The sequence below is a fragment of the Martes martes genome, assembly GCF_963455335.1.
Source record: "Martes martes genome assembly, chromosome: 2".
Lineage (NCBI taxonomy): Eukaryota > Metazoa > Chordata > Mammalia > Carnivora > Mustelidae > Martes > Martes martes.
This window is the reverse complement of record NC_137889.1, coordinates 77395235-77421506: the sequence shown is the minus strand read 5'-3', so window position 1 is coordinate 77421506 and position 26272 is coordinate 77395235. Positions and strand designations below refer to the sequence as shown.

Genomic DNA, 26272 nt, shown 5'->3' with positions numbered 1-26272 from the left:
TAGTTCATCTGCTAAATTCATAGATAAAACAGAATACTAACTTATGGACAATACTGATGGAGGAATTCACTAGAACAACTCAGAGAGTTAAGAGAAAATTATGTTGAAATTTCCAATAGCACTATATGAAGAAAGGAAATCTCAGTGGAGGATCCCCAGTGACCTTGCAGATTCCCAAAAGGCTCACAATGGCTTTAAAACCACATTGAAGATTTTGAGTTCTTAATGTTTTCTCATTTTTAGCTATATTTTCAAAGCTGAATCAATTTTTTTCTTCTTCTATCCTTATATGAATTTATGAAGCTATGATCTTAAAACAGTCATTGCTTACCTTTGATTCTTGAACTGTCTTGACTCTTTTCCTGCTGGAATTAAAAAGAAATAGGTCAAAATCTCTGAGTATGTGATCAATAGCCTGATATAACAGATCATGGTAACTAAAGACTTGTCAAGATATTTTGTTCTACATATACCCTGGAGTCACTGTAACACAAATCTCAACTTAAAAAAACACTTATGTCCAATCTTTTATCAGAGTAGTAATCATTCTTACTGTACACATACTTCTTTAAGAAACTAATACATTATATTAATATGGATTCAAAATAAATGGTAATGAATAGTAAATAATCATGCCTCTCAAATGTCTTAAGCCATTTCATTTAATTTCAACAGATATTGAGTAATGTCTTCAGAATTTACTTTCAACATCTCTGCGTTGAAATTGTTGGTGAGAAAAAAAGTTTAAGGGCAAACAGTGGACAATTCACTAAAAGACCACAAAAGACATTTCAACTGCCTTCCTTCACTTTAACTAAGAATTGGTCCCTCCTCACTACTTGAAGGCTAAAGTTGACAACAATTCTATTATTTATTCAAAGGCTGCTTCAGTCAGACCTGTCTTTCAATTTGACATACTCCTTATTAGTTACCAGGCAACCCCAAAAGAATTAGCTTGCTTTCAAGTTTTTAAGTAGAAATTGTGCTCTCTATACCTTCTCAATTAATATTCAAGCACAGTTTGCTCTGTGTATGTTTCAGGGCCTCACACTAGAAATAATTATGAAATGTATTTCTAATAAAAAATGACAGATATACATAAATAGAACTTCAGAATTGTATAAATGCCAATAAATATTGATACAATTTATGAAAATAGTGAAAAATACAAAGAATTTATTTTGCTGCAAGTATTAATCTCAGAGTCAGATTTGAGAACAAAAATGCATATTGACAAATGTATATTTGTGGAACACACTTATCCAATGTATGATTACATTAAACTCTAATAATTTGTGTGCTACTTCACTTGTCCTAATTTATCCAGCTTTTGTTTTGGCTCCTGTACTGTCCTTTGTTAATTAATTTATTTTTCCATTCCTGATTTATTTTTAACTTAGAGTAAATATTGTTCTTTAAAACTAAAATTTAAATATAAATTACTTGATTTAAAAATAAATTATCCGGGCACCTGGGTGGCTCAGTGGGTTAAGCCTCCACCTTCAGCTCAGGTCATGATCTCAGGGTCCTGGGATCGAGTCCCACATCGGGCTCTCTGCTCTGCAGGGAGCCTGTTCCTCTCCTCTCTCTCTGCCTGCCTCTCTGCCTACTTGTGATCTCTCTCTGTCAAATAAATAAATAAAATCTTAAAAAAAAATTATCCATTCATGATATAGGATAAGCAATCTTAAGCTTTCCAAAGAGATATTTACTAGTGAAAAAAAAAATCTGTCTTTCTGTCCTCTCTCCTTTTCTTTCATCATTCATTCATTCACTCATTTAGTCATTTATTCTTTGAGTAAATATGTATAGATTGATTTTATGTGCCAGACACTTCTCCAGGTGATCAGGCTACAAAGGATGAACAACACAAAAATGAAATGAAATAAAACCAAAAAATACATAAATAACAAAACAAAACAAAAGTGTCCTTAAAGTAACATACTACATAAATCTTAAAAAATTCTATTTAGAAAAAAGATCTAACATAGAAGGTAGTTTTAGAGTAAGTGACTACAATTTTACATGGTTCTACAATGACAAAATGACTTTTTTATGTTTCAAGTTTTTATTCAAATTTTAGTTAGTTAATATATACTGTATTATTAGGTTCAGGAGTTGAATTTAGTGGTTCATCACTTACATATAACACCCAATGCTCATCACAAGTGCCTTCCTTAATATCCTTCACCCATTTAGCTTATGCCCCTGCCCACCTCCCCTCCAGCAATCTTTAGTTTGTTCTCTCTAGATGAGAGTCTTTTATAGATTGCCTCCCTGTCTTTTTTTCTGTCCCCTATTTCATCCATTATTTCTATTTCTTAAATTCCTACATGAGTGAAATCATGTGGTATCTGTCTTTCTCAGACTGACTTATTTCATTGAGCATAATACACTCTAGCTCCAGCCATGTCATTGCAAATGGCAAGAGTGACTCTGGAAAACAGTATGGAGGTTCCTCAAAAGTTAAAAATAGAACTACCCTATGACCCAGCATTGCACTACTTGGTATTTGCCCAAAGTGTACAAAAATACAAATTCAAAGGGTTACTTGAACCCTACTTCTTATAGCAGCATTATCAACAATAGTCAAATTATGGAAAGTGCCCAAATGTAATCTACTGATAAAACTGACTTTTGAATAAAATTTTGAATGAGATGAGAGGATATTCTGAGGATTTATCTGGCGAAAATATGCTAGGAGATAAAAAAAAGATTGCACACTTCCCAAGGTACAAAACTTCTTGGCACTGTCAAAACTACCAAGGAGGCCAGTGTGGTTAGACTAGACTGAGTAAGGGGAGTTTAATAGGAAATGCAATGAGGGAGCCAATAAGGGTCAGATAGATTAGCACCTGGGGCATTTGTTAGATCTTTGGTTCTTACACTGAGACAGCTGAGGAAACACTGAAAGTTTCTTCTCAGAGGAATAACATTATCTGAACTGCATTTAGGAAGAATCATTCTGTGTATTAAAAATGGGCTTAACAGGGCAAAGACAAAATTAGAGGGACCAGTGGAAAGGGCATTGCAGTAATCCAGGTGGGAAGCAAGAATGGCATAGAACAGTGTGGTAGCAGTGCAGTTGGAATATCAGTTAGAACTGTCAATAGAATAAATTTGGGATATGAGATACAGGATAGATGAGGGTGATTTCAAGGATCTGAGTCACTATAAGGATGAAGTTGCCTGTAAGATGAGAAATATATGCAAAAAAGAAAAAAAACACCTTTATACTTCATTACTTGATTTTTAATAACTGCCTCACTCTGTGAATTTTTCTCTTGTTGTCTGGCCACCCCTTTCCTATCTGCTTTACTGATGCCTCCTCCCCTGAACTTCTAAAGCCTGGTTTCCTAGACATTGAGCCCTTACCTTTCTTTCATATATACTTCATCGCTTTGGTGATCTTATCTAGTCTTCTGGCCTTAAATACCATCATTTTCCTAAGGACTCTCAAATTTATATCTCTAGCCAATTTTTGCCATTGAACTTTGGCCTCATGTATTTGACTTTATTTTTGACATTTCTACTTGGATATCTAATAACAGCTTACTTATCACATTCAAAACTGAACTTCTGATCTTCCCTTACTTCTTTGGCCATCTTTCTCATCTTCTTCATCTTCCTCATCTCCTCCTCCTTCTAGTTGCTCAGACACTTAAAGTAATCCTTGTCTACCCCCTCTTTTAAGAGTAAAGAGTCTGAATTTTTCATGGGTTTGATGTTTGAACATGCTGACTTTGATTTTACTTTAAATATCACTCTGAGGATGCAAAGTAGGCAGATGGTTAAAATGTCTGGAACTCATGAGAGCTATTTCGGCAAGACACATAAATTTAGAAATCACCACCATGTGTATAAATCATCAGTATTGCATCTGGAGAACACATAGTAGAGTTGAATGATCTAGAACTAAGTATTGGAAACAATATAAGAAAAATATAAAGTGAATTAGCCAACGGAAGAGAATAGAAAGATAGACTACAGGAGAAAAAAATAAAATAGTATAGAATCATAAAAACTCAGGGAATATATCATGTAGGGGGAGGTTTTCAATAGCACAGAATTCTTCTGACAGATCAAAGATGATTATATCCAAGGAAATTTCCATTAGAAAAAGTGGTATGGGGTGTCTGGGTGATCAGTCAGTTAAGCGTTTGACTCTTGATTCCAGCTCAGGTCATGATCTCAGGGTCCTGAGCTACAGTCCTGCCTTGGGTTCTGCACTGTGTGTGGAGCCTGCTTAAGATTCTTTTTCTCCCTCTTCCTCTGAACCTCCTCCCCTACCCCCACTAGCTCTTTCACTCTCTCTCTCCTCTTCCTCTCTTAAAAAAAAAAAAAAAAAGGCACAGATGGAATCATTGACTTCAAAGAAAAAGCATTTTTGTGGTGTTATATGTTTAGAAGTAAAACTGAAGTTACTCAAGGAAAAAGAGGGAAACTGAGAAATGTATGACCTAATAAAAATGTAATGGGAGAAAAATAAATAGGAAAGAAAGGCCTGGTACGGTGTGTGTCTGGAGATTAAGTGAAATTCATGCAAGTATCATGTTTGTTTTTTGTTCATCTCTGCATTTCATCTTTAGTTTTATATTATTTAAATCAATGAGAATTGAGAATGTATAAATTATGGGAGATACATAATAGAAATGGAGAGGATTATGATAAAAGGGAGAGATGATATGATGGATTTCATAAGGTTATTGAATGTGACACAGAACATAAATGGAAAGATTTAGATAGGAGAAAAAAACAGTTCCTGCTATATAACATGTGGACAGAGAAAAGTGGGGTCATAGACGCAAATGATTATAGGTTTGATATGATTAATTTTAAAAATTTAGTCTGTGAGGATTATTTTCTTTATCTATTAGAAGGAAAGTCAGATGAGTGGTGAAGTAGGATGATTTCTCAGATATTTAAAGAGATAGAGAAGATTATAAACGCATTGCTTTTTGTGAGAGTAGGTGAGTAGGACAGCTTGGTATTGTCAAAATCTTAATTCGGATTTGCCATCATAAGTTTGTATGATATTGATATTAGCCTTACTTTAATTACAGGCAAATAAGTTTAATACTCACTGATATAATTTATTTTATTTTTTCTTAAAATCTAATTCTCTATTTATACAATTGTATATAGTCATAAATTACCAATCAAAATATTCTTAAATATTGTACAAACTGGAAATGTTCAAGAAGCATATATTTAAGAAAAAATAGAAATTAATTTAATGGACTGTGAATAACAAAGCTGCAAAGTAAGAAAAAAATAAGCATAAACTACTTCATTCACTGCAAAACTTGTATTAGAACCATGTCATCAGGGTGCCTGAGTTGCTCAGTCAGTTGAGAGTCTGCCTTCAGTTCAGGTCGTGATACCAGGGTCCTGGGATCAAGTCCCACATTGGGCTCCCTGCACAGCTGGGAGTCTGCTTTTCCCTCTACCCCTTGCCCCTGCTCATGATCTCTCTCTCAGTCTCTCTCTCTGTGTCAAATAAATAAATAAATAAATAAAATATTTAAAATAATAAGCAAATAAAATATTAAAAATAGAATCATGACAGCAGGTATTTAATAAACATTATTTAGGATTTCCAAAGTAATAACTATTCCAACTTGCTTCTATGACTAAAACATTATTCACCCAGCAATATATTTTTTCAATTTTATTTTATAAACTATTACTTCATGTTTTAAATGTTAATTTTTTTAATAGGGAAATGTTAAGGAGAAAATTGTGAGTATTTAATTATGTGAAATCTCCTAAGAGGTCAGAAAGATTTGTTATCCTGTCCTCAGATATATTTGAAAAACATTCCTACATTAAGAAAACTTAGATCTTGTCTGCAATGGCAGAATGCCAATCCCTTGGTATAACTCAATTTTAATATTCTTTCAAAAGATTTTCTGATAAATTGATCCTGTCTTAAAATAAGAAATATATTTTGGCTACATATCAAAATTAAATAATAGCAAACCATTTGTGTTTTACTTTGTACTACACCATTTCTTGGAAGAATCCCAAAGTGCTATGTTAATTACATAAATAGACTCTATGAAATCCAGCTCAATGGTAGAAATGAGTAAACAGATCCTTGCAGACCATAAGATAAAGATTGGCAAAGGCAGTCTGGGCAGTAGTGTGGATTCAGAAAGAACACATGATTGTATAACAGAATGTCTCAAATATTAAAAAAATACAAGATGATAAATGGAACTTAGCTAAACTCATGTAAAATTAAGTCACTTTGGGGTACACAGTAATTCTAAAATAAGACACAGTGGTCCTAAAGCATCTAGGCAAACAAGACTATAACAAATAACACTAATATATATGTTGTTAATACCACTTAAGGGCAGAATGCTATCACTCTAGAAGATATTATTTAGAATCTTGCTTATCTAGTATTTTCATTTTAGCATGGCAGATACTAACATCTCATGATGCTTCTAACATAACAATTGATCTCTCTTCATCAGCATTAAAACTAAATGTCTGGTCACAATATCTTCAAACATAGTTTGCTTGGTTCCTTCCTTCTTACTAAAAAGTACAAGATCTTTAGAAAGAGAAGAAACCATCTAAATACTAAGTGAGCCATTCCATCATAACAGCATTGAGTTACAAACGTTAGGTAGTGAATTGTCCTCTCATTCCATACTATAGAACTTAAATTACTTAAAAAAAAAAAAAAAGACATGAACCTCACACAAGTAATACCCATGGATATTCTTTTACTTTAAATTTGCATATGCATAAATCTAGATTAATGAAGCTACTTATGTGCCTTTTGGTCATCACATAAGCTTCCCTTCACATGGAAGGATATAAGAATGAAGCATGTGTAAGTCCCTTAGAGCTAAAACAATTCTCCCTCTACTTTGGGAGAATGTACTCAGACTTTTTTTTTTGAATGTACATAAAAATAACATCTATACTACAGGAAGGACTTAGGGAACATCTATAAAATGCAGCATCTTTCCCCCTCCAATACAGGATTGTTAAGAAAAGATTCTAGGTTACTGTTTTGTCTCTGTCCCATGTGACCTAGTTTGCCTTTGGGCATTAATAAAAAGCCATATGGTAAGGCTATGCTACCTAGATAACAAAGGTAGTATTAAAAAGTCATTTTCTACTTAAGGACTCACCCTTAAACATATCAGTGCCTTGGGTTGAATGGGTGACACATTCTGAGAGACTATAGACCTTCCTTAAAGTCATTGGGGGGAGATATTTTTATTTATTTGTTTCTCATTGTCCAAATTATACAATAAAGTACACTCAGACTGTGTCTAGGTTGATCATGTACTGAGAAAACAAACAAAATAAACCTTCAGTCACAGGATTTAAGAAAAGTCAAATCAAATACGCAAAATAATTTTACTCAAGTCCATAAAGAATCTTAAAATTTAAAGATTAACAAAAGAGAAAAATAAGTCATTAGTATCCAAAAGTGATGTGTCCTTGGCTAAAGTAAACTTACTCACAATCCATATGATTCATACTCATTATTGAAGTAAATAGATGTCATCATTCGCCAAAGCTGAATCATTATTTATTAGTAGTCTAACATGCAGCACACATAAAATTTGATTAGAAATATTTGCGGCAAGTTCTGTTGTATTTGTATTTATTTGCATTGTATTTACATATATATTTTTATATAATGTATTTATATACGGTAATGCTATAGAAGCTAATGTATATAATTGTATATATATATAATTTGTGCATATGTATATAATGTTTGTCTACATATGTGTATGATGTACATAATTTTATATAATTTTAAATGTATATAATTTTAAAGTCAAAAATAAAGACCAAGAGAGTCTAACAGTGAAAATAATCAATGGATGGAAAGGAAGGATATTCAAATATAAATTTTGGTGGCAAACAAACATGAAGGTAAAGGTTATTAATTTTAGAAGGTTTTCTATTTTAAATTGCTTCTCAGGATTTTTCCTTTCTCTTTGATGCAGTCCTTGTTTACTAGACAAATACCACCAAACAAAAGTTGTGAAATATTGATTTGCAATAGAATACTATGTTTCATATATACATATATATATGTGTGTGTGTATAATTATATATAAATATTATATATTTATTTATATTTATTTATTTCCATGTGCTAGGTGATTAAAACATAAAATATTAATTTTAACATTAGAGCTATTAAGTAATATTTATGCTTAATATTAAGTAATATTAAATTCATGGAAGCTGAGAATAGGAGACTTTCAGCAAATCCACTCCACCATAATCTTGTAGCAAATCTCTTCTATTATGAAGCATGCATGCACATGAACACATGAGCTTCCTCTCTGTGGCCCTCAATGCACAAGTGTGTGTGCATACCCACACATACACACATATGCACACACTTTCTCAAAAACATATTTTGCACACGGCAATTTAATTATAAAATGCCTAGAAAATAAGAAATAGTTGCAATTAAAATGCAGTATATCAAGCCTCCTAAATCTTGGAGATACAGACATGTTTTCAGTAAACTCTAATGGTGAATTTTCAGTCTTACTTAATTTAATCAATCCTCTCATCTTTTATTTAAAATACTTCCCTTAGAATTTGAATCATGTTCTTGATCCAATATCACCTTCTCAATAAACCTCAACCCTCATCATTCTGTTTTTTAATTTAAATTCAATTAGCCAACTTACAGTATCTCTTTAGTCTCAGATGTCATGTTCAATAATTTATTAATTGCATATAACACCCAATAATCTTCCCCCTTATAAAACAGCACACCCATTACTAGTTGCTTTCCTTAACTTTTTATTCATTTCTCACAGAGGTTGCTACTTCCTGGAATAATACGTACCTATTTGCCCATTTTATGTTCCCTTTACTGGAATGAATGTGGAATTATGTATAAAATCTAGAGAGTACTTAAAGGAACAATGCATTCTTTCTTAGGCAAAAGGAAGCTTTGAGAATGTGGAGAACTGGGAAATATATGAGAGAGCAGATGAGATAGTAAGAATAAGAAGTTGATCTCTACAGCAAAAGAAAGGAGAGGATTCTATCAGAAGACATAGCTTGAACAAAGTTAAGCATCTATGAGAGTGTGTGGAAGACAGGAAATAGTGTGTTGTGCTAAGTGCACAATGGGATGATAAAAGTATTCCAGTTGGCCAACTAATGGATTTCACCTTTCCATGAAGAAGTATGTACTTTTCTTAATTTTAAAGAAATATTACATATATTAGTAATATATAACATATGTATATTTTGATTAGAAATGTATGCAATAAGTTATATTATATATTATTCAGATTGATATGGATAGATATAGATATAGATATATAGATATTCAAAACATGACCTGTAAAAGCTATAGATTGTCAATCTAGAGCTACTTCTTATTTGGCTTAATATGTTGATGTGAGGTCATTAATTCCAATGTCAAAATCATAGTTTCTTCTTATTGTAGATTCATATTATATTTGATATGTTTATGTGATTTTAAGGAAAAAAAATGAAAGAACTTGTTATTGGATCGATGGATATCTTCAGTATTACTTTAAATTCTGAAGTCCCTAAGCAAGGTAACAAGAGATATGCACTGGAAGTTAAAAAAAAAAAAAAAATCAAACTAGAACTGAATTTACTTATAAATCAAATCCATATTTAATAATATTTATATTATGTTTTTGTTACATATATTATAATTTTAATCTTAAATTAAAAGTTTTATGATGGAAGTTTATATGTATTTACATGTAAAATAAAATCTATTATTATTATTATGGAAAATATGTAATTACATTCATGGTTTAAATCTAATGTAAACATCAGAAATACTTTTGTCTGATTTTTTAAATGTGTATTTCAGTTAAGTGGGTAAGATGTATGCATAAACTATCACCAGATATTGCATCATATACAATCAATAAGAATTTTCAAATGTATCACAAAAGATATCTTCGGTTCATACACTCATGAAAAACATTAACAAACTGGATCTTAAAAGATGAGCAGGATATAAGTAGGTGAAGGAATTATGGGCATTTAGGGCAAAAAAAAAAACAGCCTGCAGACATTGAGGAATTAGGTAGTGAAACATGTTAGATAGAAAATAATGCAGGGGCACCTGGGTGGCTCAGTGGGTTAAAGCCTCTGCCTTCAGCTCAGGTCATGATCCCAGGGTCCCGGGATTGAGACCCACATCTGGCTCTCTGCTCTGCAGGGAGCTGCTTCCTCCTCTCTCTCTGCCTGCCTCTCTGCCTACTTGTGATCTCTGTCTGTCCAGTAAATAAATAAAATCTTAAAAAAAAAATAATGCAAATACTCAAAATAATTAAAATAGTCAAAGGAGAAAGTACTCACTAAACACTCCATACATGATGAACATATACATGAGTACTCCTCTCCATATAAAGTATAAAATTATTTATTTATTTTACAATGGATAAGATTTGAGGATTTAAAAATCACAAGGAAAAAAAAATGTTCTTTTACTTAACCTACAATCTTAAAATAAAAGTGATAATTCTGTAGTCCCTTCTTACAGCATCATTGTTTCATTATTAGACTTTGAGTGAAAATATGGGAAAATCTGAAATTGACATATGTTGATGGACCACTTTTTTTGAGGCTATAATTTTGAAATGGATAAAAAAACAAATAAAAAATAAATAGTTTTTGACAATTTTAGTTCTGTATTATAGATAATATTTCACTGTGAAGTATATTAAGCATAAATATGGGAACGTCTAAAAGATATACTTATTTAATTTTTGAAATATTGATTATTTTTTCTAAAAAATTGAGTTAATTATGTTTTTTAAATTGATAATATACATTATAACTGGCTTTTCCATCTATCTCATTAATATGTGAAGAAATTCAAAGTATAATTAGAACATATTAATCTTATGATCATGTTACTACTTTAATAAGGTGTTAACATACTAACTCACTTCTTGAATACAGGTCTGTTTGGAATATACATGGCCAGAATTACACTATAAGATAAGAATGAAGGATAGGTAATGTAAAATTTTTATCTCAGATTCTATCTGGAGAGACTGATAGTTATTAATTATAACACACCGATAAAAAATTTATAGGATGATCTGGAAACAAGAATAGGAGGAGCAATTGTCTATTCTGAGTATGGGGCAAAGGGAGAATTCACCATGAAAATTGTTGCTTCAGCAAAGAAAAAGTATAACTAATTTGCTGTGGAAAAGAGTATTAAGCTGTGCAAAGGCACAGAATTATAAAATATTTAGTCCTTTGGGAGAAATAGTGAATAGGTAAGCATAGCTCAACTACATACTTCTTTAAACATGAAGATTATATAAAAATATATTCAAGAAACTTCTCTCCCATTTCCAGAAGAAAACTTATACCCACTTAAGTGTTATAGCTAAAGCTATTTGGTAAAGAGCTATATAAATTAAATAAACATGCCAAGTATTATAACAGTTTTCACAGTGTGTTTTTGGAGTGTGAAAAATAATGATGATTTTCCTAACACAAATCACTAATTAAAGGATTTGGAATAAATCAAAATATAAATCACTAATTAACAATGATTTTGACATGGAAATTATTGAACTTGTATATTTAAAACGCATACATTTGCATTACAATTCTCTCCATTTTATGTTTATCCCTCAATAGATTTCAATTTAAAACTTATTAAGTCTCTAAATGGATCCTAAGTTATTTTTGTTAAAAGAATCTAATGATTTGGGGACCTGGGTGGCTCAGTGGGTTAAAGCCTCTGCCTTCGGCTCAGGTCATGATCCCAGGGTCCTGGGATCGAGCCCCGCATCGGGCTCTCTGCTTGGCAAGGAGCCTGCTTCCCTTCCTTTCTCTCTGCCTGCCTCTCTGCCTACTTGTGATCTCTGTCTGTCAAATAAATAAATAAAATCGTTTAAAAAAAATCTAATGATTTGATTTTTAAATTTCCGATGGAGCATAGTATACTTTTTCTAGTAATATAAACCTTACTGAGACTACCAATAACTAACAAAGTATATTGAAGTATAACAAAGTATATTGAATATATACTTTGTACAAAAATATTTACATCTTGCAATGTAGAAAATATAAAGACTTACAGCCAAGTATCCCAAAGTATAGGATACTCTGAGCACAAAGAAGGGACTTCCTAGGGAAGATAAGCACAACAGAGGTCAATAGATGGTCTCTAAGCATAAATGCAACCATTGCTTATCCAATGGATGGATAAATTGGTTACAAGTGTCTATGAAAAGATTAAGGCTTGGGAATAAAAATAGAGAAAAGAGGGAGAGGACACCAGAAGGGAGAGTGGAGAAGGGAAGGGAAAGGAGAGGAAGATTAAGACACATAGTAGTCTTACTACATGGCAAGAAATGTTTAAGTTCTTCACATATATTATCTCACTGAGGTGACCAAAAGGCCTGATCTAGCTTCACCTACTTATATCCTCAACCTGTGGTTTCATGGAGGGTTCTAGGGGATGATAACCTTAGTATATACAGCAACATTTTCAAGCAAATGTGATTAACATGAGATCAGAGCCAAAACCATGGGTTAAACTGCCATTTTAAAAAGATGAGTTCCCCAAGTGAGATATCCCTAAAATAAGAAAAAGAATATTTGATAGGATTTTCAGTCCTTTTTGGGTAAGTGGGTCGTAGCAGCTATTATAATATCAAACTAATTTTTACTGAAAGGTGAGTGAGGCCTAGGGCATTATGTTTACAATTGTTTACTTTTTTTCAATTTTATTGAAGAATAGTTGACAAATACACTGCTTTTCCACATGGTGTAAAATCTTTCCAAGGGATCTCTCTTAATGTTGAGCTGCTCTGGACTTGAGAACATAGTGATGGAAGTAAAATGCTTACTGTACTTTTCTTTGTGGTCACTCTCAGTTTTTGAGCTCCACAAGGTTTCTGTTGTTTCTTCATTACAGTCCAGAGCTTTCCCAGAGCTATTTTTCAGCAGTTTGTGGTTGTTTATTTACTATTTTTATTGCACTGGGCCCTCCTTGACCTCCATCTTGCTGACCTCACCTTCTATTTACAGTTGTTGATGTCAAAATCTCTTTCCTCAAAAAACTTACAATCTACTCTAAGGACTAAAACATATGTAACATACAGAAAAAATTAAATCTCAGAACAGTTTATATGGGTGATACTCAATAACATGTTGTAGACAAAGAAACATTTTGCGTGGTGCATAATTCATCTGATTCCTTCACTGCTGTCAGCATTATTTTCTCCTCTTTTAGGAAAATGCATACTTCATAAGTACGTTTTGCGTTACACACACATATAAACACATCCACACACACAAATATTCCAATCTGACAATTAAAATATTTTGAATTTATATATTTATAATATTTATATATTATAAATATTTATATTATAATTTATTTTGTATAATATATAAATAAATATATAAATATATAATTTATATTATAAATATTTATAATATTCTTCCCACAGCTTTTATGGATTTCAAGTCACCAAAACTTTTAGGTCACCAAGAAAATTATAAATAACAAAACAATAATAATGAGTAACACAGAAGTATTGGGGCTATTGAGCTATGCTAATATAAACTAACTGTTCTGAAAAAGCCAGCCTCTGAGTTACAGGGTCCAAAAAAAGTAAAATCTATTGGGAATAACAAAGATTGTCATTACTAGTGTAGAAGACTTATGAAAAGTGGCTGGATATCAAATTAATAGCAACTTTTGGAGATCTGTTCTCACTTCTACATCTATCCAACCCCAAATAACTATAAATTCCCTTTTCAAAACCAAACGTAATTGCACTAAGTGGTCTAAATTCACTTTTTAAAACTCTGATGAGTCTTACAAACCTGTACCCCTGAAACAAATAACATATTATATGTTAATAATAAAAAATAAATAAAACTCCAAAGGGTCAAAAATAAGGTCCAGCAATATGTCATCTTCAATAAGTACTTAAAAGGACAAAAGCATATATATATAAATATATTTATATACAAGTAATCCCAAATATACATATTTGTATATAAGTATACCCAGATATAAGTAAGAAACAGAAGATATTTTATGCAATCTCATACTAAAATCCGAGATGAAATGCAGATAAAAAATATGACAAATATGGTAAGAGATTTGGGGAAAAAATATCAGTCTTAATAGGAACTATAAAATGAGAAGATATAACTATCATCAATATATTTTCATCTAATAACAGACTCAACACTAAATTAATATATAAGTTAATTATATAAAATGATTATACACATGCAGACACACACACACAAGCAAATAGACCAAGTTATGTTGCATTTTTAAACAACCTCCCAGAAACAGAAAATTCAAGTGAAGAATAAAGAATAATCTGTATTAAGAGTTCTACAGAGAATCAACTTGAGCAATTACATAAAAAGCTTATACTCAATAAAGAAAAAATCATTATTTTAAACCACATATGTGACATTTACAAAAACTGAAATGCATTAAAACTGAATGCATTAGGGCACCTGCATGGCTCAGTGTGTTAAGCTGCTGCCTTCAGCTCAGGTCATGGTCTCAGGGTCCTGAGATCGAGTCCTACATCGGGCTTTCTGCTCAGCAGGGAGCCTGCTTCCCTCTCTCTCTCTCTCTCTGCCTGCCTCTCTGCCTACCTGTGATCTCTCTCTGTCAAATAAATAAATAAAATCTTAAAAAAAAAATGAATGCATTAAAGGAAGCTTCAGAAGACAGAAGGAAGGGATCAAGACGGAGGCCTAGGAAGACCCTAAACTCACCTTCCACTGACACAAAAATCTTGCTTTTACATATGATGTAATTTTCCTCTGAAAACAGCCTGAGAACTAGATTAACAGCACCTTCACAATGAAAGAAAAGAGACAATTCAAGAAGGGTAGGAGAAGCAAAGACATAGCTTCTTCCAGGACACATCCCAAATAAGGTGACTCCACATCAAGAGGGATCCAAAAAAATATGAACCCCTTCTTTGAGAAGTAAAGACATTATTACCCACATCAGGCACCCTGATCCTGAGGGACAGTGCCAGAAAGGCAAACCCCAAAAACCTCTGGTTTTCAACATCAACAGTGATGAAGACCAGGAGAATCACAGAAATATAGAGGATAAAGATTCCACTCTTCAAGGGCTTATATGCAAATATAAGCCTCACCCTGACAACCAGCACAAGAGAAACAGATTGACAAGTGCCTAGGCTGTAAGAAAAGGGACCAACTTACTAATTGTATGGTGGTTTCTGGAAAGGCAGGAAACTTTTCTAGGGGTGGAAGCATTGGTAAACACCACTTTTGCAATCTCATTCTACCTGATGGTGTTTGGAGTCATAAGCATCATTTTTGGGGACCTCCCTCTAGTCTGCTAATATATGGAAGGTATGCACTATCCATCCCATTTCACACCCATCCTGTGCTGCATGTAAACCATAACAGAGCTGGAAGTGTACCTGAGTATTGCTCAACCCGCCCAGAGACTGAGACACAAACAGGATGATTGAGCCCTGCCTTCTTTTCTCAGCAGCTGAGACCTAAATGGGTGAGGCAAGCCCCCTGAGACCCACCCTCGCTGATAAAGATTCCAAAGTAATCATCATAAAGATGTTCACTGATCTCAGGAGAAAAAATGAAAGAACACAGAGAATACTTCAAAAAAGAGAAAGAAAATATTAAGAAGTACCAAAAAATTATGACTGAACTGAAAAATGCATTAGAGTAGTTCAACAATAGAATGGATGAAATAGAAGCTTACTGCATCAGTAAGCAGTAAGATAGAGCAATGGAAAATACCCAGACAGAGCAGCAAAATTAAAAAAAAAAAAATAAGAAGAAGAATTAAAAGAAATGAGAAGGGACACCTGGATGGCTCAGTCCTTAAGCGTCTGACTTTGGTTGAGATCATGATCTCAGTGTCCTGGTATTGAGCACTGCATCAGGTCCCCTGCTCAATGGAGAGCCAGCTTCTCTCTCTCCCACTCCCCCTGCTTGTGTTCCCTCTCTCACTGTCTCTCTCTATCTCTCTGTCAAATATATAAAATCATTAAAAAAAAAAAAGAAATGAGGAAATCTTTAGGGACCCCTGGGACAACATCAGGCAGAGTAACATTTATACTATAGGTCCCAGATGAAAAAGAAAAAGTCAGAAAAAAATATTTGAAGAATTAATGGCTGAAAACACCTCTAACTTAGGGAAGGAAATTATCAGGTCCAGGAAGACAAAAGAGTTCTAAATAAGATGAAAACAAAGAGAAACAAATCAAGAGACTACATTTATATGGCAAAATTTAAGAATAATTAAAAAAACGATCTTAAAAGCAGTACGAGAAAAGTTATATATTATGTATAAAGAAAACCCCATATGGTTACCACCAGATTTCTGAGCAAAAATATTGTAAACCAAAAGTGAGTGGCATGGTGTATTCCAAAACCTGAAATGGAAAAAAAGAAAACAAAAGCCACGAAAAGTCTCTACCCAGCAAGGTTATCATTCAGAATTGAAGAAGAGATTAAGAATTTTCCAGATAAGCAAAATCTAAAGGAGTTCATCACCACTAAACTAGCTATACAAAAAATATTAAAAGGACCTCTCCAAGCTAAGAACAAAAAGCACTAGTTAATTAAGAAAACATATGAAAGTCAAAAAACTCATCAGAAAAGTTAAATAAGTAATAAAGGTAGTAGATCAATCATTTATAGAACAAGTATAAAGAGTAAAAGACAAAATTTATAAAATTAATTAAAAATACAGTAATTAGTTAAGGGAGGAGTGCCTGGGATGCTCAGTCAGTTAAGAGTCTCAGGTCATGCTCAGGTCATGATCTCAAGGTTCTGAGATTGAGCCCTGAGTTGGGTTCCTTGTTCAGTCAGGAGTCTGCTTCTACCTCTCCCTCTCCCTCTGCCCTTCCACCCCATTCATACTCTCTCTCACTTTCTCAGATAAATAAATAAAACCTTTTAAAATACAGTAACTAGTTAAGAGATATGTAAAATAAAAAGATGCAACACATGTCATCAAAAATATAAAATGGGGGCAAAACTATAAAACTTTGGATGGGTTCAAAATTACTATCAAATTAAAAGAGACTGTTACATACATAAGATGTTATATGTTCTATGTGTACTTCATGTTAACTACACAAACATACACACACAAAACTTATAGAAAATACACAAAAGAAAATAATAAAGGATTCTAGACATTTCATTGAAGAAAACAATCAAACTACAAGAAAAAAGAGAAAGAAAAGTGAGGAACAGAGAGGAACTACAAAAACAGCCAGAAAACAATGACCAAAATAGCAATAAGTACATACCTATGATAATTACTTTAAATGTAAATGGACTAAATTATCCAATCAAAGGACATATAGAGTGTCAAACAAAAAACCAAGACTCATTTATATACTTCCTACAAGATACTCACTTCAAAAGAGGGACATACACACACTGAAAGCGATGGGATAGAAAACTTATTCTACATACATGGAACAAAAGAAAACTGGTGTAGTTATACTCATATAAGACAAAATAGAGTTTAAAACAAAACTGTAATAAAAGAAAAAGAAGGGAATTACATAATGATAAAGGCATAAATCCATCGAGAAGTGGTAAATTGACAGCAATACAATATTAATGGGGGACTTTAACCTCTAATTTATATCAATGGATAGATTGTTCCACAGAAAATCAGTAAGGAAACATTAGCCTTAAATGACACATTAGACCAGATGGACTTAACAGATATACACAGAACATTCCAATCAAAATAGAAGAATATGTATCTTCTTCAAATGCACAAGGAACATTCTCTAGGAGAAATCACATGCTAGGCCATAAAACAAGTCTTGATATATTTAAAAAGACTGAAATCATATCAAGCATCTTTTCCAACCACAATAGGATGAAATTAGAAATCAATTATAAGAAGAAAAACAGTATGAAGCTAGAAATCAATTATAAAAAGAAAACTGGGAAAAAAACCCACAAATATGTGGAGATTAAACAACATGCTATTAAATAATGGGTCAATAAATGAACCAAAGAGAAAATTTAGAAATACATCAAATAAATCCAATTGAAAATACAACATTCTAAAATCTTTGGGACACAGCAAAAGCAGTTCAAAGAGGGAGTTCATTGCAATACAAGCCTACCTCAAGAAACAAGAAAATCTCAAATAAACACTCTAACTTTACACTTAAAGGAACTACTAAAAGGAAAAAAATGAAGCCCAAAGGTAGTAGAAAAAGGAAAACAATACAAATCAGGGTGGATAAAGATGAAATAGAGACTAAAAATACAATAGAAAAGATCAATGAAACTAAGAACTGGTTCTTTAAAAAAAGAAACAAAATCAATAGACTTACAGACAGATTCATCAAGAAAAAAAAAAAAAAAAGGAAAGAAGAAATCCCAAATTAGTAAAATCAGAAATGAAAGAGAAGAAATTACAACTAATAGCAGAGAAATACAAAGAATTAGGAAACAATAGTATAACAATTATATGCCAACAAGTAGACAATCTAGAATAAATAGATAAATTATTAGAAACATATAATCTTCCAAGACTGAATCCTGAAAAAATACAAAAAAAAAAATCTGAATAGACTACTTACTTGTAATAAAGAATCAGGAAGGAAAAAAAAAAAAAAAAAACACCTCTTAACAAATATCCAGGTACAGATGACTTCACAGGTGAGTTCTTCCAAACACTTAATAGTTAATAACTAGCCTCAAATTATTACCCCCCCAAAAAAAAAATTGAAGAAAGAACACTACTAACTGAGTCTATGAAGACAGAATTATGCTGATAAGAAAATAAAAGATATTTAAAAAGAGAGAGAGAGATGGAGAAAGAGAGAGAGAAAGAATTATGAGCCAACATTTCTGATGAAGATACATGCAAAAACACTCAAAAAAACTTTAGAAAATCAAATTTAACAATACATTAACAGGATCATACACCATGACTAAGTAGAATTCATTCCAGGAATGCAAGGATTGTTTAATATCCACATATCAATCAAACTGATATACTAAATTAGTAAAAGGAAAGATAAAAATTATATGATCTTCTCAATCTATGCAGAAAAAAATCTGACAAAATTCAACATCCATTTTTGATATACATACTCAATAAATTTGACATCAAGGGAATCTACCTCAACATAATAAAGGTCATATACAAAAGGCCCAGAGCTAACATCATAGTTAATGGTGAAAGCTGAAAGCTTTTCCTCAAAGATCAAGAACAAGACAAAGAATCCCATTCTTGACACTTTTATTCAACATGTATTAGAAGTTCCAGCCATGGCAATCAGGCAAGAAAAAGAAGTAAAAGTCATCCAAATTTAAAAAAAAAAAAAAAAAAAAAGGAAAGAAAGAAAGAAAAGAAAAGAAATAGAAGTTTCATTATCTGCAGATGACATGATACTAAATATATAGAAAACCCTAAAGACTCTACAAAAAACTACAAGAATTAATAAATGAATTCAATAAACTTGCAGGATACAAAATCAACATACAGCAATCTCTCACATGTCTATACACTAATGAACTATCAAAAAGAAAAATTAAGAAAATAATCCTATTTACAATTGCATCAAAAATAACAAAATGGGAGCACCTGGGTGGCTCAGAGGGTTAAAGCCTCTGCCTTCGGCTCGGGTCATGATCCCAGGGTCCTGGGATCAAGCCCTGTGTCAGGATCTCTGCTCGGCAGGGAGCCTGTTTCCCTCTCTCTCTGCCTGCCTCTGCCTACTTGTGATCTCTGTCTGTCAAATAAATAAATAAAATCTTTTTAAAAAATAACAAAATGCCTAGGAATAAATTTAAGCAAGAAAGTGAAAGATTAGTATATTGAAAAATACGAGACATTGATGAAACTAATTGAAGACAACAAAAATAAATGGAAATGTATACTGTGCTCATGAATTGGAACTATTAATTTTATAAAATTGTCTTTATCACACCAGGAATCTACACAGTTAATGGAATTCCTATCAAAATACCCATAACATTTGTCACAAAACTAGAAGAAAGAATCTTAAAATTCGTATGAAACCACAAAAGAATAAAGAAAAAAAAGCAATCTTGAGAAAGAAGAGCAAGGTTGGAGGTATCATGCTCCCCCATTTCAAACTATACTACACACCTATAATAATCGAAAGAGAATGATACTAGCACAAAAACATATAGATCACAGAACAGAATAGAGACCCAAGAAATAAAACCCTGTTATGGTCAACTAATCTATGGCAAAGGAGTCAAGAGAATACAATGAGGGAAAGACAATCTCTTCAATAAATGGTGTTGGGAAACCTGGACAGCAAATAATGAAACTGGATCACCTTCTCAAACCATATAAAAAAATAAACACAAAACAGATTAAAGAGTTGTAACACCTGAAACCTTAAAACTCTCAGAAGAAAACATAAGCAGTTAGCTTTTTGACATCAGTTTTAACATTTTTTTTTTTTATATTTCTCCTCAGTCAAGTAAAAATAAACCATGGGACTATACCAAACAAAAAGCTTTTATACAGGAAAAAAAAAAATCAACCAAATGAAAAGGAACCTACCAAATGGGAGAAGATACTTGCAAGTGATACATCTGAAAGGAAGTTGATATCTAAAGTATATGAAAAACCCATACAACTAAATAACAACAATAACAACAACAACAACAAAACAACCTGATTAAAAAAATGGACCATGGATCTAAATATTTTTCCCAGAAGACATACAGATATCCAACAGACACATGAAAAAATAGTCAACACCAGTAATCATCAGAGATATGAAAATCAAATTATAATGAGATATCACACCACATTTGTCAGAATGGCTGTTATCAAAAAGACAAGAAATAACAAGCATTGGTGAGGCTATGGAGAAAAGGGAACCCTGTCGTTCTCTTGGTGGGAATATTAAATTGTTTTAGCCTCCAAAAAAAACAGTATAGAAATTCCTCAAAAAATTAAAAATAGAACTACCATATAATTCAGTAATTCAACTTCTGGATATTTATCCAAAGAAAACAAAGACATTAACTCAAAAAGATACGTGTAGCTAAATGTTCACTGCAACATTATTAATAATAGCCAAGATATGAAAGAAACCTAAGCATCTGTTAAAAGATGAGTGGATAAGGAAGATGTGATATATGCATACACAATGGAATATTACTCATCCATAAAAAAGAAAGAAATCTTGCCATTTGCAGCAACATGGACCTAGAGGATCTTATGCTAAGTGAGATAAGTTAGGCAGAGAAAGACAAATAACATATGACTTAATTTATATGTGGAATCTAAAACAATGACAAAAAAAGTCCATTGATCTAAGAACAAAACAACAAACAAAACACAAAGAAAGAGATTTGTGGACACAGAGAGCAAATCAGTGGTTGCTGGTGGTATGGTGAAGGGGAGATAGACAAAACAGATGAAGTGATTAAAAGGTAGAAACTTCCAGTTATAAGCTTTGCGCAGTGGCAGTATCGTAGCCAATGAGGTTTATCCGAGGCACGATTATTGCTAATTGAAACTTCCAGTTATAAAAGAAATGTCATAGGAGTGCAATTTACAACATAGAAATACACTCAATAATGTTATAAAAACTTTGCATAGTGACAGAGTAACTAGAACTATCAAGTTGATCATTTCATAATATATAAAAATATTAAATATCTATTTTGTGCACCTGAAACTAATATAATATTGTATGTTAATAATAACTCAATAACAAAGACAATAAAAATACTATAAAATAGGAAAATTATGCATATAATTTATCAGATAATATCCAGTAATATTAGAATAGTATCACAAGGATGCTGAAATTAGTACCCTATAGCTAGAATACAAATATTAGATTACTAAGTAATCCTTTGATTAACAAGAAAACCATACAGTAATTCTGAAATACTTAGATGGAAGCAAAAGAAAGCACTGCATGACAAAAGTCACGGAACTCTGGGAACACAATATTTGTGGGAAATTTATAGCTTTAATTACCAGGAAACAGGAAAAGTTATAAAATATAAACTAAGAATTCAACTTCAGAGGTTAAAAGATAGTAACAGCATAAACAGAGAGAAACAAAAAAAATAGACATTCAGGAAATAGGAAGCAAAAACAAATGAAGAATAGAAATACAATATCAATTAAGATTTTCTTTTTTGTTGAGATTAATAAGCTCTCCCTGACAAATCTTTCCCAAGACTGAATTTGAAAATAAAAGGTAGACTGTTAGAGTAAATAGAATGTGGTATGTAAAAAATAAGAAATATAGAAAGCAATAATTTAATGTAAAGGGCAAATGTTATATTCTAATAAAACTCATCTAATAATCTTAGATGTAAATGATGCAATTCTGAAAAAATTAAAAATACCAGAATGGCACAAGAATAAGAAAACTTGCATAGATAAGTAAAATTTAAAAACAGTAGCACAAAAACAAAAGAAAAAATGGCTGAAATGGCCATGAAAAATCTCTTTCCAAATACCCAGACCCCAAAACCTTTGTGGATAAATTCTACTAGACATTCAGGAAGTAAATGTTTTGTGTATTAGGAAATTTTTAAAAAATTAAAAAATATATAAAATATTCACTGTTTTTGGTGTAAGACTAGAACAATCAAATAGCAATAATCCCCTGTAATCCATGTATTATAAAATCTTACTTCATAAGGAGTAAGGGGGGGAGGATGAGAATCACAACATTGTTTGTGGTAAAAGGTACTAGTGGCAATTGATATGGTCGTCACTAGATAATTTGGTTTGTAAATAACAGGGACTCAACAATTAGAAGCAATAATCAAATAACAGGGAAAAATCTTAAAAACAAAGTATTGAGTAAAAAATTAATGGCACGAGAATGAAAGCAATGCTATTAATGTGAATTTGAAATAAAAAAGCACAAGAAAATATAAAATATAAGAATATAGGAAAATATATTAAAAAAATCAGTCATCAAATAAAATGGTTGACAATAAGGGCAAGAGTTAAGTAGAGAATGAAGATGAAGAAGATGGAATGTTAGATGAGGATACACACATACATCTGTAAGTAGTTATAAATAAAAATAAAGTAGATAATTCATTTCACCAGATGATGATACCAGGCACTTAAAGGATATGTTTTAACCATCTTGTATGGAGTTCAAACAGGAATGTTACATAAATAATTTTTTTTTTAAATAACGTCATTGGCATACAAGAGAAAGGGCAACTTTCAAATTCATTCTATGAGACCAGGATCACCCTGATATCAAAACCAGATAAAACACCACCAAAAAAAAGAGAACTACAGACCAATATCTCTCGTGAATATAGACACAAAAAAACCTTAACAAAATATTAGCAAATCAAATCCAACTATATATTTAAAAAATGATATACCATGATCAAGTGGGATTTATTCCTGGGATGCAAGGGTGGTTCAATACTCACAAAACAATCAATGTGATACATCACATCAATAAGAGAAAGGATAAAACCATGTGACCCTTTCAATAAATACAGAAAAAGCATTTGACAAAGTACAACATCCATTCATGATAAAAAACCCTTTGTGAATTATGTCTAGAGAGAATATACCTCAACATAATAAAGGCCTTATATGAAAAACCCACAGCCAACATCAGAGAGTTTTTCCCCTAAAGTCAGGAGCAAGACAAGGATGTCCATTCTCACCACTTTTATTCAACATGGTGCTGGAGGTCCCAGCCACAGCAATTAGACATCATAAAGAAATAAAAGGCATCCAAACTGGCAAGTAAGAAGTGAAGTTGTAATTATTGGCAGATAACATGATACTATATATAGAAAATCCTAAAGATTCCACTTAAAAACTACTAGAACTGATAAATTAATTTAGTAAAGTATACAAAATAATGTATAGAAATCTGTTGCATACACTAATAATGAAGAAGCAGAATGTGAAATTAAGAAAACAATCCCATTTACAATTGTACCAAAAACAACAAAATATCTAGGAATTAACTTAATGAAAAAAGTGAAAGACCCATATTCTGAAAACTATAAAACACTGGTGAAAGAAACTCAAGACGATGCAAAGAAATAGAAAGATATTCCATGCTCATGAGTTGGAAAAATAGTCTTAAAATGTCTATACTACTCAAAGCAATCTATACATTTAATGTAATCCTTATCAAAATACCAATAGCATTTCTTCACAGAGCTAGAACAAACAATCCTAAAATTTGTATGGTACCACAAAAGATCCCAAATAGACAAAGCAACCTTGAAAAAGCAAAATAAAACTGGGTGTATCACAATTCCAGACTTCAAGTTACACTAAAAAGTTGTAGTAATTAAAACAATATGGTACTGGCCTAAAAACAGACACATAGGTCAATGGAATAGAATATAAAACCAGGAACTAAATCCACAATTATATGGTCAATTAATCTTCCACAAATGAGGAATGAATATACAATGGGAAAAAACACAGTCTTTTTAACAAATGGTGTTGGGAAAACTGAACAACAACATACAAAAGAATGAAACTGGACCACTTCCTTTACCTAACAGAAACAAACTCAAAATACGTAAAGACCTGAAACCATAAAAGCCCTTGAAGAGAGCAGAGACATGTGACATGGGCTATAGCAAAGTTTTTCAAGACATGTCTCCCAAGGCAAGGGAAATAAAAGCAAAAATAAACTATTGAGATTGCATGCAAATGAAAAGCATAGCAAAGGAAACAATCAACAAAATTAAAAAGCAACTTACTGAATGGGAGAAAATATTTGCCAATGACATATTTGACAAGGGGTTAGTATTCAAAATAGATAAAGAACAGATATAACTCAATACCCAAAAAACAAATAATCCAAATAAAAAAAGAGCAGAAGATATGAACAGACATTTCTCCAAAAAAGACATGCATATGACCAGCAGACACATAAAAAGATGGTCAACACCACTGATCATCAGTAAAATGCAAATTAAAACTACAGTGAGTTATCCCCTCACACCTGTCAGAATGGCTAAAATCAAAAACACAAGAAACAGCAACTGTTGGTGAGGATGTGGATAAAAAGGAACATTTACATGCTGTTGGTGGAAATGCAAGCTGGATTTGGAGGTTCCTCAAAAACTTAAAAATAGAATGATGATCTAGTAATAGCACTACTGGTTATTTGCCCTAAGAATATAAAAACAATAATTCAAAAGGATACACAAATCCCTGTGTTTATAGTGGCATTATTTACAATAGCCATATTGTGGAAGCAGCCCAAGTGTTCATCCATAGATGAACAGATAAGGAAAATACATATGTATCTTCATATATATATATGAAGATACATACGCACACACACATACATACACAGGTTGGAATATTATTCAGCCATAAAAAAGATTGAAATCTTGCTTTTTGCAACAACGTGGATGAAGCTAAAAAATATAATGCTAATTGAAATACGTCAGTCAGAGAAACACAAATACCATATCTCACTCACATGTGGAATTTAATAAAGAAAATCAGCAAAGGAGAAAGAGAGACAGACAAACCAAGTAACAGACTCTTAATTATGGAGAACAAACTAATGGTTAGCAGGGATTGGGGGGGGGGGAGGAGGGGGATGGAAGAAATAGGGAATGTGGAGTACACTTAATGTTGTAGAAAAAAATATAAAATGTTACAAACAAACAAACAAATAAAATAACTCTTTGGGCAAAATGCTGCAATACAAGAATGTCTGATTTCTATCCTGAGTTCTAGTGGGGGAAATGTATTTTCCTTAGTGTTTATAACCATTGGCATGCCCTCAAAAGGATTTGGAGTGCAAATTTGTACTACTTTATGGCCAAAAAAACCTCAAGAAACAAAATTTTTCTACTTTGATAGTGCCTTAACATCCTTTACAGCAGAGAAGTTTTCATGTCTGGAAATTTATGCCTTTGGCTGATGTTTCTTGAGGTTCCTGAAGACAAATAAACAGAACAAAATCGCAGACTCCAAACTTACAAAATAGATGCAGTGGTGCCTGGGTAGCTCAATCGGTTGAGCATCTGACTCTTGGTTTTGTCTCAGGTCATGATCTCAGGGGCGTGAGACTGAATCACACATCAGGCTCCTCCACACTCAGTGGCGAGTCTGCTTGAGATTCCCTCCCTCTCACTCTGCTTCTGCCCCTCTGCCCACTCACATACACACACACTCTATCTCTCAAACAAATAAACAAATCTTTAAAAATAAATGCATGTCAGTGGGGGGAACAATAGA

The 26272-nt window shown here is 32.3% G+C and overlaps 1 protein-coding gene across 1 annotated transcript in view; it reads right to left on the bottom strand.

Moving 5' to 3' along the window:
- FSTL5 (follistatin like 5) overlaps positions 1-26272 on the bottom strand; it is a gene marked incomplete at both ends in the record, with an annotated part of 636306 nt that overhangs the window by 559868 nt on the left and 50166 nt on the right. The window contains one exon of the mRNA XM_080796324.1: positions 332-365. Within this exon, the coding sequence (XP_080652450.1) occupies positions 332-365 (34 nt within the window). The remainder of the gene's footprint in view (positions 1-331; positions 366-26272) is intronic.